Source organism: Artemia sp. Qi Xiang Cuo, chromosome 8 (genome assembly GCF_049724085.1).
Source record: "Artemia sp. Qi Xiang Cuo chromosome 8, ASM4972408v1, whole genome shotgun sequence".
NCBI lineage: Eukaryota > Metazoa > Arthropoda > Branchiopoda > Anostraca > Artemiidae > Artemia > Artemia sp. Qi Xiang Cuo.
Window position 1 is genome coordinate 23,164,958 of NC_142801.1, and position 12,881 is coordinate 23,177,838.

The 12,881-nt window shown below is 37.9% G+C and overlaps 1 protein-coding gene across 4 annotated transcripts in view; it reads right to left on the bottom strand.

Annotated features, from left to right (window-relative positions):
- The window catches only part of LOC148949255 (mRNA-capping enzyme-like), a 77,880-nt gene that overhangs the window by 14,716 nt on the left and 50,283 nt on the right, over positions 1-12,881 (bottom strand). For 3 of the 4 annotated variants that reach the window (XM_089093306.1, XM_089093305.1, XM_089093308.1), the window contains exons 6-7: positions 9,167-9,268; positions 7,865-8,141 (exon numbers count right to left, since the gene is read on the bottom strand). In XM_089093306.1, coding sequence (XP_088949432.1) covers positions 7,865-8,141; positions 9,167-9,268 — 379 coding nt within the window. The remainder of the gene's footprint in view (positions 1-7,864; positions 8,142-9,166; positions 9,269-12,881) is intronic. The other variant, XM_089093307.1, reaches the window with a different exon arrangement.

Here is a 12,881-nt window from a genome sequence, read left to right on the forward strand (position 1 = left end):
CTTTCTGTTACTTGTTCAAAAGGAGATAACTGCTATTCAAAAATTTCAAATGCAGATTTATTCAAACTTTAATCTGCAAATTTTAAATCAAATTTCAAATTAATTCAAATTGAGGCTAACACTTTTTTTTAACAACAAAAGGAGTTATGAGCCAAATATACTTGCTAACTGCAGTTAAATCCAGATTTAACTATGTTTAATTCAAATTTAACCCTGCCTAATAGAAGTTTTCACCCCCCTGGAAAGTTTCCAAACGCCCTGGAAAGAACTATTAGTCCATTAAATCTACGAAATTCTGGGACAAAATTGCAATATAAAAGATTTTTACACCGTCTTATCGAGAAAAAAAAAAAAAAATTCTTTACAACATATCAAAAGTCCCCAAAAATCCCTTTGGAAAGGGGCAAAATTGAAAAAAAAATCAGGGGCATATTTATTATGCGCTCGAATTTCACGTCTGCTCTTTTTCTGCGCGGAGAACTCGAAAAAAGAAAGTTATATTGTTTTATCGCTGGACTTGGTTCGATTTCCCCCTTTAGTGGGGAAAAGGGAGGGGGAAAACAGTATCCTCGAGAGTTGTGCGATATGGCTGGTCAAAATGTTGCCCCCCCAAGGTTTTTTGACTTGATGATTTCAAAAAAGTTGCTATTAGATTCGTTTCTTGCTTTTCTGCAATGTTTTCTCCATAGGGGAGACAATGCATCGGGCCTTCAGAGTACGTGGGCAGATTTACTTGGACTATGTAATAGAAACATACGCCAAAATTAAATGTAAAAAATGAAACAAATCAGGGAACTTCGGTAATCACAGCAAAACATAATTACGGTTTTGATTGAACTAAAAAGGATAAAATCAAGGATTTGTAATAAATATCGTCTTCTTCATCGTTATCAACAAAAACATCTTTATTGGAACGTGCAATCCCTTGTCAGTCTTTGCAAGCAAGTGTGCAAGGCAATCCATTTCTTGGCAACTACAGCGTGAACTGTCGCAGTTGGAACGCGTGCAGCTGCAACGAATCACATTTAGCAGATGAGTTGGAGTAGGTCCGATGTCTGAAATGATCGGAGTGAGGCGTACGTCACGTAATCGCCAACCCCAGTCTTTCGGGTCAAGTTCTGACGCAGTATTACGCCATTCCATTACCTGATAGAAGAATGAAATAATAAATGAAATTTATATAAGAATGATATAAGAATGAAATTTTGCTGCCGATGGAGTTGGTGGAAGTCTCTCTGGGCTCACAAAAGTTGATGTCTTTGAGCTGTTCAGTTTCTTTATAAAAACCCTGTACCTAGTTTTGCTGAGACCCACCCCTTTCTTAGCCTTGTAGAAACACAGCAAAATATTTTCACCAGCTTGCTAGTCTTCTTCCTTCGAAGAGGGTGGATTAAGGAATACTTCACAATTATTCCTAAATTCTTCATGGCTTTTCAGGAATGGCAGGACAGCCTGCTTTCCTATCCCAAACAAACGGGACGTCGTATCGCAACCAAGAAAAACGTGGTCAACAAGAATAGAGTGACAAACCTGTTCCAGCGATCTTTTGATAAAGTTGATGTGCCAGTATTTAGTTGACAGCACTCTCGACTTCGTACGGGCTTCGATGTAGAGATCCCTGGCTTCCGGAGGCAGGTGATGGAGGGGAAGGATCAATAAATCTGTGTCTTTTCCGACTACTGCGGTTACCCTTTCCTTGGCCGCGTTAACACCTGTTAATGCAATTAGAACGTTCGCATCTCTCTCTGCATGAAAGACAGTGAGGCCGGCAAGGAAAAGCCTCTTACCAATAGATCGAATAATGTTCTGCTTATTGTTGGGATTCTGCAAGAAATCCTCCTTCTTTCTTTTCAGCTTCATAATCAGTGTGAAATCGACGGTCGGACACTGGATACATTTCTATCGTCTAAATTAGGTGACATCTTTGGTAGACCTACCTGAAGTGTAACCATATAAGACGATGGAAGCATTTGAATACTTCTGTCACGAATGGAACGTAACTATGGCAAATCTGCTCGAAAGTGTTTCCTGTTTTCGATGGAATATGATGGAGCGGCCATCCACCATCGATCACGTATTTTTCCGGCTCTTTTTATAGGACGTTCAAAGGTTCTGCCTTTGCTAATTTCCAAATAGCTTTCACTAGCTCCGATTTATATGGCTGTCACGGAAGGCTTGACAATTTGAAAAGGGCAGTAGGATAGCTGGAGAGTTCGAAGCTGAGAGTTTCTTCCATATCCCCTCCGGCTGTAGTTGCCGCTGCTGCAAGACGTTGGAACAGAAGTCTTGCGTAAATTTGTATGTCTTCACTGTCAGCTTCGGAAATGTTGCCTTGATAGGCCATCGTAATCACTTTGCTTTTGCGCTTGAAGATATAGCAATCGGCATCGTCGTCGTCCATTGCCTTCAGAATGTCTTTTCCTATCGTCTTTGCTGCATCCGCGTTGAAATCCCTTGCTGCTGTCTACCATTCGATATATTGTGCAATTGAGTGCAGTTGTCGCACTTACAGGACTGCGCAAAGAAGCTACTAAAGCCTTTATATCCTTTCTATCTCTTTCTATCCGAGCTGTTCTTCCGGAAACGTTCAGGTCAGATGACTCGTACTCAACGCCGGTGAGTGACTGCAAAAGCTTATTAATTTCAGCTCGCACTACTATTGGCATAGTCTAGATCAGCCTTTACGTCTCACTCATTCCATTTCCTCTCGTGAGTCCCATGCTTGTTTTCAGTGATCTCATCAGTACTTGCCCAATTACTAAGTCGGGAGAGAGCCCAGCCCAAAATCTATCGCTTCTTCGAATGACAAACATCCCATCCACGACGTCTTTATACAGCTTCTGGTTACTTTCTTTCAGCACTTCAATTTGCGGAAAAAATACTCTCACCGATTTCGTATACAGGTTGTGGCCTGCAGCTGCAAAGTAAGTGGGCATCTCAGAGAGTGATTGAAGATACTGCACCCAGTTTCCAGTCCGTTCTGCCCTGATGGCCTTCTTAATCACTCCGAACATTTCCGAATACTGAAGTCATATTTTTGCAGTCCTGTTGTTCTGCAGCGTGTCTTGAAACTCCATCATTCGCGTTTGGATTCGACGCACTACGTCTGCGTTGGATACGTATTCAAGGGTTACTTCCTTATTCAGTAGAGCTACTATAGGTTTCCCTACTATAGGTTTCAAGCTGTCATTTGTAATAATGTGGACTTTTATATTTTTGCCAGAAGACAGATTACGGATACGTATTTATTTGTATTTTTCCCAAAGGTGATCGTATTGAAAAAATGATCCTAGAATACCGGAAGAGGGCTCTTAAAATAAATTGAAAGTTCTATTGTCCTTTTTAAGTGACAAAGAAGGTTGAATGTCAACTTGCCGCGCTCCTATGCCCCCCCCCCAATTTGTTATATTAATTTGTGGGATAGCCACTTTGTTGAGCATAGTTTTTCTGCTCTATTTACGAGATTTCAGACATTTCAATTCTTCTTCCAGCCGCGCACTTTTCTTTTTCCAAGAATCTACCTCCGTTTCAAGATCTTGAGTCCGGATTTGCTTCTTTATTCTGTAATTTCGAGCAGCGTGCGTGTTTATTTATTTTAAATTTTTAAAAAATTATTTGGGACATCTATTAGTTTTATTTTCGCCATTTCTTCCCTTGTGATCTGCCTTCTTTCGTTTCTTGATTGGTTTTAAAGTGGCTCGAGGGCACTTGGCATTTTCCTCGTAAGTGTTTTTCTACTGAAAAATACTTAGTTATCTATTCAATATCCCTCCTCCGATGAAAAATTTCTTGTACTTTCATGTACATATTGCCGAAGCTTCTGCAAAGTCTTGATGACTCGCACGTATGTCATCTATGCAGTTGAAACCATACGATTTGCAAATCTGAGTGATCTGCAATGCTGAATCTATAAGCTCGTGCCCTCTCATGGCTCTTGCAACAGCCTTACCGCTAAGGATATGCTTAATGATGTTACCGGCATATAGGCATTCGAGCATTTCTTTTATTCCTATTTCCATTATCAAGTGACCGATCGCTCCAAGAAAGCTCTTACGGCAATGAAGACCACCGATCATTGGACCTGCTGCCTTGAGATGACAGCACGCTCAGCATTGATGATGTTCACCGCTTTCATGTACAAAGGTTGGTCAAAAGTCACAAGTGGTACCATTACGTGCTGGCGTGTTTTATCGGAGATAAACGTAAGATCGTGTATACACAAGAAAGATCGGAGGCATTATAGTCGATCATAGACAGAAAAACAATCGACGACGCGCTTTTGTATGACCCATGGTGAATTGCTTGCATAAATCCAGTCCATCCGACCCGTTTCGTGTCATGCATCCAGCTCGCATGTCATAGTAGGTCAATGCCATCGACCTTGTCGTCAAAGGTGATGGTCGGAATGGGTTTGTACACAGGAGTGTTCTCCTGTTGGCTTCTGTTGTAGAAGATGAAAGGCACTTGTCCAACATGCTGGACTACTTCAAGGTTTACAACTGCTCTTAGGATTATGATTGAAAATTTGGGTAGCCTTGGTGTGGCAGCAGCTAGCATGCCTATCCCTTGGAAAGTGCCTTTTCCATCGATAGTGCAAATGTCGTGGTCGACATTGTCGCCAATGAACTGGATGAAAGATTTAAAAGTCATCCCTGGAAATTCTATACCAAGAGTTACTGCGGCAGAACGCTCAAATCGAAGCACTTCAGAGTAAGAAGTAGAAAAACCTAGCCTATTCAGCTCGTCGATGGGAAAACGTGAACCAAATCGCTGGTGTTGCTGGACTCCAAGGTATACTTGTAAAAGAGGAAGCAAATATTGGGGACGGCAAGCCTGCATTATTGTCTGACCGAATGGACTTACCAATAGGTAGTGAATCTCCAGCAAACAGGAAAAGAGAAGCACCAGGGAATAGGATATTGAATTCTCGTCAAAACAATCTTAAAGGGTCTTAAAACCGAGTGAATAGACCTTTGTCTCCTCTTCAAATTCTGTACAGCCGTCTGACTATATTTTCCTTTAGAGGATATCTTGATTCTCTCATCTTTTCCCTAGTAACTGGAAAACGGGGATAAAGGCTGATGACAGAGCAATCAACGCAACATATTGATTCTTCTCGCACTGGGAAACCCCAGAGAACAAGCCTTGCAGACTACTGTACATGATCTTTATTTGCCCCCTCTTTTCCCCCTATAAGTGGGGAAACCGGGGACGGGAAAAAACGCATATTCAATATTTTTGGACCAAGAGCATCAGGAATGCCATTCTCAGCATAAAAAACTATCGGTCGTAGATTTTCGAGCTTTTCCCTGGATTTTCCCCTTTACCCTCGTTTTCTCCCCTGTTCCGCCATAAAAAATACAGAATTTTTTTTCTCTACAAAATGGTGTAAAAATCATTTATATTGCAATTTTGTCCCAGATCGTCGGTTTTTTCCGTAGATTAACAGGACTATATGGCCTTGCAATGCACTTCTTTTGTCTTTTAAACCCACACCCATCCTCTGACTCCCCTTCTCCTCTGACCCACCCTTCTTTTATCTTCTTTTTAACAACACAAGTAATCATAGACCATGCCTACTTGATACTTGCAGTTAAATTTCAATTTAACAATGTTAATTTGTAAAATTCACATTTAATGATGTTAACAATGTTCAAGTGAAAGCTTTAACCCAGCCCCCCGGCTGAATAACTATAGTCAAAAAAAGATTTTGTCTTTTGAACCCACCCCCAGGAAAATCTACGACTCCCCCTCGCCTCTATGTATTTGAACTTTGTATTTTTTTAAACTGATATCCGTAGCTTTTAAGATTTAACAGAGCTTATGGAAATTCAGACAAACACTTCTTTATATATTTTTAACAACACAAACGATCATAAATCATGCCTACCTGATAATAATTACAGCTGGTACCAAATGTCAACTATTTTAGTCAAATACCTACTTGATAACAATTACAGCAAATATCAAATATCCACTTCTTAAGTCAAATTATTCAAGTTAAACTATTTAAGCCATGTAATTGCTACCCTTCAAAGCCTAGTTTGAATTTCAGATTGTCCATCAAACTGGTGACCATTTCTTCTTTTCACTTATCCCCCTTCCAATGCGGAAAACGGGATAAGAAAATGCATTTTCAGCCGCAAGTAATCCCAGGGTGGGGACAGATTATCAATTTGAAACTATGAGTAAGAAGCCCTAATCAAAAATAAAATAACATAAAATCAATCTAAAATCTAAGATAACATAGCAATCAATGAATAATATTTTTCCATCATACAAAACAAGAGAACATAATTGGTTAGGACAGTGAATATAGGCTAAGCGGATATTTCGGCTATGAAGGCAACGGTGGCCGGCTTTTACCCCCCAGAAAATACCCTCCCGCGGAAAATACTGCTTTCCAAATTTGCGACTTTTATGTGAGTTTTGTTTTTTTAATTCCGCAGGAGAAAGGAGTTTTGGTACTTGTGTATTATGCGCCACTCACTCAAGTTTACGCTATGTAAAACTCGAGAACAAACCGATTTCTTCGTTAGTTTTTTTTTACCTTAGCGAGAGACAAGACAAAGACAAGTGACAAAATATATGGGAAATATTTAAGTTGGGCTATATATTTGCACATAAGGGGGGGGGGGGGGTAAAGTATTGGGAAAGCTTGAAGTCAGAAAACAATTCTTTCTAGGTATATGGCCACTAAAAAATTACAGAATAATAGCTAGGTATCTGGAAATATTGTTAACTAAAAAAAAAGTATAAAGTAAATGTAATGTTTGATTTAAGTGTTTTTTCCAAGTGTTAAGTCTTTTTTTTTTCAATGACCGTTTTTACAAGTATTAAGTACTATTATTAGGTTAATGTAGTGTTTCATTTAAGCGCTTTATGATGATCGCTGATCAAAGCTTTTGTTATTTGTGCCTTTCCTTTATGTTATTTTACTGTGTTCATGGTCGTATATTTGGCTTTAAAACACACTAATCTATTTATCTATATAATATCCAGAATAATTGTACCAAACACATTTTACATGCAGACTGTAGGCTGCACGAAAAATTCGGTTCTATCCCAGGGCTATAATGAGAGAAAGGTTGATATGGCTTGGGCACGTTCTGCGGATGAATGATGACAGATTGTCGAAGATTGTCCTTTTTGGCTAACCGTCAAGGGCTAAACGGAAAGCAGATCGTCCACGGTTGGGGTGGGAGGATGTCATAAAGAAAGATTTAAGAGAAATGGGAACCTCCTGGGAGGGTGTAGAGGGAGGCTTTGAATAGATTGGGATGGAAGAAGAGCGTGCGTAGCTGTGTTGGTCTCAGGCGGCTTGGTGCTGCAGACTATCTACCTTAGTTATGCCCTAAGATGGATGGATGGACGATGGAGGATGGATGGACCATCTATCAACAAGTGAAAATGATACCATTTTTATACATTCCTGGAAAAGGCTTATGCCAGCTGTGCCTGTCACTCAGACTATCTGTCTTGGCTTTTCCTCCACAATTAATCATGGATTGATGGCAACTTGATTTTAAATCAGTTAGTAGTAGTAGTAGTAACAATTAAATCATTTAAAAAAATTAATTTTGTGTATACAATGTTGAGTGTATACTCACTCAAATCTCTATTTAGGGATGTATAATAATTTAAATTTCGTAAGATATCAATTGCTTCACCGACAATTTGTTTGATTTCTAGGTCAGACTATATGTCACTTCTCTTGTTTTATAAAATCTATAAATGAATCAATGCAATCAACCCTGCCTTTCACAAGAAATAACCTGATCTAAAATCTAGTCAAAAAACTGCTCCAACGTTATTACCGTTGTAGGAGAAGCAAAGCAAAAAAAGAGAAGCAAAGACAAATAACCTGAATGAAATCCAGTCGCTCCCAAAAGAACTGCTCTCCAACGTTATCACCGTTATAGGATATTATATCGTAAATGAGAAAATTGTAAATTTCAACTTCAATAGTCCTCCCATCCTTTGGATCCTTTTCTTTGGATTTATCAGTCACAAATTCACCATCTAATAATGTATCTCGAAGTGGTTCCAAGCCCCTTGAGTAAAATTTTGCTACCACCTTAAAAATTGCAAAGTCTCTGTCGGCCAAATAAACCTTATCTTCTTGTATCAACATCATATACCTAAAAACATTAATTCATGTCAAATTCATTAAATTCAATTCCGATTCATTTATTGAAAAATGTAATTCAATACTAAGTTCAAATTCAATCCATCAAATCGGATAATTGTTAATTGGTACCTAAAGAAGTTATTATCAATATGATAAAAAATTCTTCAGATGCAAAAAAAATCGACACTTGGTATCAAGATATTATCTTACATTAGATGTGACGCACTTCCATTGACATGGATGGGAGACGAAGACCCTACCTCTCCCCCCTAAGAGCGTGCCATATAAAATTAATTATTTACATATCCCACATCTCCCCTAAGTAATATATATATATATATATATATATATATATATATATATATATATATATATATATATATATATATATATATATATATATATATATATATATATATATATATATATATATATATATATATATATATATATATATAAAATTATTATTATTAGCAGTTGCAGACAATACTTGGGAACAATGTAGGGATGTTGGCTTTTCAAATCTGTTTCTTGTCATGACACTTTTCCGCTTCTCTGTTAAAGTGCGGTGTTAAAATCAAGGAAACAACATACATAAATACACAAGGCCGTATCCAGGGGAAGGTATAAGCTGTTTGATGATGACTCATAAAAACGTAACAAAATGCATAACAAACTTGTGGCACGTTTTTGTAGCCCCCCCCGCACCAAAAACAATACCCCCCCCCGAACAAAAATCCTGGAAACGGCCTTGATAATACATACCTTATTTACCGATCGGTGTGAATACGGACGCCAATTAGGGGAGAGGAAGGGGAATTATCCCTTAATTTTTTTTATTATTTTCATTAAAAAAGAATGTCCCACCCCCTGTGTTTTTACAAATATTTTGTTTTGTATCACCATTAAAAGAATAAAAAAAAAATCCTTGCCCCCTTTCCATTCAGTTTCTCGAATTGGTACCCCCTGGGCGTGACTATGGTGCAGCTCGGGCTAACAATTCCCGAACACAACAAATAAGATGCCATAAATTACCTTGTTCCGTCAGCCTTCCAGGTAATGGCATAATTTGAATCCCTTAGTAGTTTTATATTCTCTCTAGTCATGGAAACAGGTTGAGCACCAGGAAATGTGTTCCTTAAAAGTAAAAAATAATCATTTTGAGGATATTTTTCCTTAGAATGAACAGCTATTCATTCAACCGAGTGAACTATTCTATTAAGCTGCTTACCAAATAAATGAATTAAGCATAATATTCTTTTTTTTTAATAATTTCTACGAAATTTAATCACAGTAAGACTATTAAACCACGTTGAAAGAATACTAATCATACTAAACTACAATACTTGACCACGCAACAATTGTATTTATAGTTTCCGAGGGACTTAACCACATTAAAACAAACTTGCTTCTTTCAATTGTAGAATCCAATAATTTGGGTTTGTATTGCTACAGCATTGGCTCCATCAACATATTTAGCTCAAACACAGAAAAAGTTTCAGTCGCAACTTATAAATCTATAAATAATTCCAGTGGCGATACCTGAGAATACTAAAAGTCACACCACAGCTACGCACGCTCCTCCTCCATCCTAGACTATTCAGAGCCTCACTCTTTACACCCTCCCAAGAATTTCAAATTCCCCTTAAATATTTCAACGCGACATCCTCCCACCCCAGTCGGGAATTACGTGTTGTTCGTTTAGCCCTAGACGGATGGTCGACAAGGACAATCTTTGGCAATCTGTCACCCTTTATCCACGGAACGTGTCCTAGCCATCTCAACCTTTCTTTCATTATAGCCTTAGAAAGCAGATTGACCCCCATTTTTCGCACAGCTTACTGTTTGAAATACGATCTGTCAGTCGGGTCCCCAAAACAATAAGTACCCGATATCTCTGGTAAACATCTAGCAAATCTTCCTCCGTTTTTCGGAGCGCTGATACTTCAGAACCATATTTGACCACTGTCAGCACTGTAGCTTCCAATATTCGCAGGCTTATCTTCCTATTCTTCCAAACTTGTTTTTTCAACTGTAGAAAAAACACCCAGCGCTTTGGTTATTCTACTTTTAACATCTTCACTACACCCCTCGTCTTTACTTTATAATACTTCCTAGGTATCTCAGAATGGATATAATGCAAATTACGTCGTTGGTAGTTGTTACGTTGTTGTACAAATTACAACAATTCAATTTGGGGCAATTCAATTTGTGGCAAAGAAAAGGCTTACAAGTTATTCTGACAAAACTTACTTATTTGTGATATTTCATTCTAGTAATTTATAATTGATTCCTAATAATAACAATAATAACATTTATTCACCCACCATCTACAAAAATAGAATATAGTGGAGCACTACAAAAAGAAAAAAGAAAAGAAAAAGAAAGCAGCTTCACAAAGGTAAAGATACATCACTCATTGTAATTCACGACACTCAAATAAATGCAGGTGAGAAACGTCGTCTATCCAATTTAGCTTTTAGTACTTAATTATTTCGAATTCTAGACCATTGTTTGGATGGCTCTTTAAGACCATATTTTTCAAGGCGGGAATCCCTATAACGCTTGGGTATGCACAGTAAAAATTTTGCAAATTTATAGTAGCAGTTTTTGACATTTTCAGTGTCTCTCAGTGACAGCATGTGGGATGCACTGGCAAGGTAGGTTATGTGTGGTAAGCACACTGAACAATAGATCGAGGCAAGAGATTTCCTGGAGTATCGTCCGCGATTCGGCACTACAGAGTATGATCACATTTAATGGGTTTAGTTGTTTAATTGCTTGTCTAATTTTAATGATTGTTTCTGCAATCATAATACCAAGATATCTCATCTCCGATACCGTAGGGACAATATGAATTCCGAGTGCATTAAAGGACAAAAATTCACACTTATCAATGTTGATAGAAAGCCCAATAGATTGAAAATCACTTAAGAGTCGATTCAGGTTCTCTTGTAAGTCTGCTTAGGATCTGCTCGAGCAGAAGGACGTCATCAGCGTATGCCAAGTAAGATAGGTCAGTACCATGCAATAGGAGAGAGGGCGAGATACTATCCAGAATCTTGGAGATAGCATGTTTGAAAATAAGAGGACTAAGAACGCTGTCTTGCCTCACACCTCTTCTGATTTTTACAGGATCTGAAATTGTACCTTTCCACTTGACCAACACAGTCGAATTTTAGTACCAAAATTTCAGAGTACTCACTATGCTCGAACTTACTCCATTGTGCAGTAGAGCATTCATTGCTTGCATTTGATTGACGCTATCGAACACTTTCTATAAATCAATAGTGCACATATACAGAGGCAACTTTGATCTTTCCGAGTCCATAAGTAAGTTAGCCAGAAGACGGTGAGCCTTCCACCCGAGACCTTTTTGGAATCCAAGCTGATTGTCCCCAAAGTGTCCAGTACCAAGGACACTTTGGGGACAATAATATATATTGTGGGTAGCAGGTTTTTTTGTTTTTAAATATTAAAACATTAAGTCTATTGTTATATTGCTTCAGGGATATTATCAATAGTGTATAGTCTTCGAATCAACACAACACCAAGATGAAAAATTAAACTACTTCTTTTTCAATTTTCCTTCCTTCCGGACGTATACCCAAAACATTTGCACTTTTCTATTTTTGATCTAAAAAACTTTCTCCACAAAACAAGCTTTACAAAGAAAAGTAAGAGCTCCATTAAGCTAAAAATAAGCGGAAATACAGTCAAATAATCCTCCAAGGGTTAAACTACCACTAATCATTATCAATAAATAAATGAAACTGAAAACGTTCAGAAATTAGAATAAATAGCCGAGTCAATTTAATATTAGTACGGCTGATAAGCCCCATGCCTTCTCAAGACCAGAACATAATTTGCGCTTTACTGAAAGAAAAAAAGGAATGACCGTGGATTGTCAGTTTAATCGACATATATGCCTACTGATGTTTATTCCTTAATTCTTAAGTTTTGATAATTTTTTATTTATGACAGTAAAAAAGTGAAAATATTTAAAACGTGTTTTGTTTTCACTAAACCACAAATTATGTTCTGGTTTTGGGAAGGCATTAGTTACAGCAACTGTAGTGGTAGTATTATAAGTATACACATAACACCTTATGGCTAGCTCAAAGTCTACCAAAACTACTCTTAAAGGTCTAACTTAACAATATAATTTGTTCTTCAGATATTGCTTTGTCACCTTTTTGAAAGTCTACATGCTTATAGTTTGTTTTGATTTTGTTCAACATCCACCTAATTATTCCTTGAAAGCTTCACCTTAAACCCTTAGATTGCACAGTAGCAATAGTTGTAGCAGTATGTACATAGCACCTTTGGTTTCTTCAACATCCCCTTCGACCCATGCTGAAGGTTTTAGCTCAATATCATGAACCGTTCCTTGAGCATTTCTGATGCGTCCGCTTGACAACCTGTGTGGGCATGGTGTGTTTCCAATTAGTTCCATTTAGTTTCTACATATCCCAAATTTTCCCCTTAATATCCTTAGCTTTAATAGGAGTAGAAGTAGTAGCCTATAAGCAGTAGAATTAATTGTAGTAGCCTAAGTTTTAGTGGTAGCAGTAGTAATAATAGTAACAGTAGTAGTAGTATGAGTAGAAGCGGTAGCATTAGGATGAAAAATATTCTCTTCGGGTTAGTTCAACATCCCTCATAACACGCCCTGTTAGTTTCAACTTCACACACCAAACTGTTCCTAAGATATTGCTATTAAATCCTTTTGACAACCTGCATACAGACG